The sequence below is a fragment of the Anneissia japonica genome, unplaced genomic scaffold, assembly GCF_011630105.1.
Source record: "Anneissia japonica isolate Jap-2015-1 unplaced genomic scaffold, ASM1163010v1 scaffold87501_len828_cov92, whole genome shotgun sequence".
Taxonomy (NCBI): Eukaryota; Metazoa; Echinodermata; class Crinoidea; order Comatulida; family Comatulidae; genus Anneissia; species Anneissia japonica.
Genome location: NW_022706486.1, coordinates 1 through 828, shown reverse-complemented (window position 1 = coordinate 828; position 828 = coordinate 1). Strand labels below are relative to the sequence as shown.

Genomic DNA, 828 nt, shown 5'->3' with positions numbered 1-828 from the left:
TACACACATTGGTTATCACTTTTTTTAGGACGAGAAAATGTAGCTAAAATGCGCAGAGGTATCAAGGTAAAGGCCACAGAAAACCCATTTACTTCAGCAGCAGAAATAGTGGAGAACGCGCTGCAAGAAGATATTGGAGTTGCCAATATTACTGTCCATCCTACGCTTCCGAAACCAGTTAACCTTTGCCAGCAAGCGAACCGAAAACGCAAGTTAACAAGACCGAATCATCCACTGGATTTACAGTTTGTTTTAGACCATGATCACTTTCCTCCAGATTTCTTTAAGAAGGATGTCCATGTCGATCAACAACGTCATGTGGTGTTTGCATCCGACCAAATGTTAACCCTTCTTCACAGGGCAAGAAATTGGTGAGTAAAGCTGAATTCAAGGGATAAATATTTGGTATACATTCAGTTGGTATACATTACTTATTGATTATTGGATCACTTTAAAGGCATGGGGTTGGTCAAATTGTAATTGTAAATTAAATCATAAACATTCAGGTTTAAAGGGCAGTGATAAAAAACAGGTTTTTTAAACCAAGTACATTATTCTGATTGCAAATTATACATGTAAGTACCCTATGATTTCTTGCAGGTACCTTGATGCCACATTCAAACTGGTAAGAGAACCATTCATGCAGCTTTTCAGCATTCACAGTTTTGTTAAATGCAACGAATGCATTAAACAAGTGCCGCTTACCTTTGCGATGATGTCTTCTCGTCGAATGGAAGACTATGTAGCTGTGTTGGAAGCTGTAATTGAACTACTACCAGAATATGCTGTCACTAAAATCGTTGCCGACTACGAAGCATCTATTTGGCA

At 38.5% G+C, this 828-nt stretch overlaps 1 protein-coding gene across 1 annotated transcript; it reads left to right on the top strand.

The window, feature by feature from the left end:
• Positions 1–48: 48 nt before the first annotated feature.
• LOC117106173 lies at positions 49–787 on the top strand (the record flags this gene model as incomplete). Its single annotated transcript, XM_033247526.1, has 2 exons — positions 49–371; positions 601–787. Coding segments are annotated over exons 1-2 (510 nt in total), but the record flags the coding sequence as incomplete, so codon positions are not given.
• Positions 788–828: the final 41 nt, after the last annotated feature.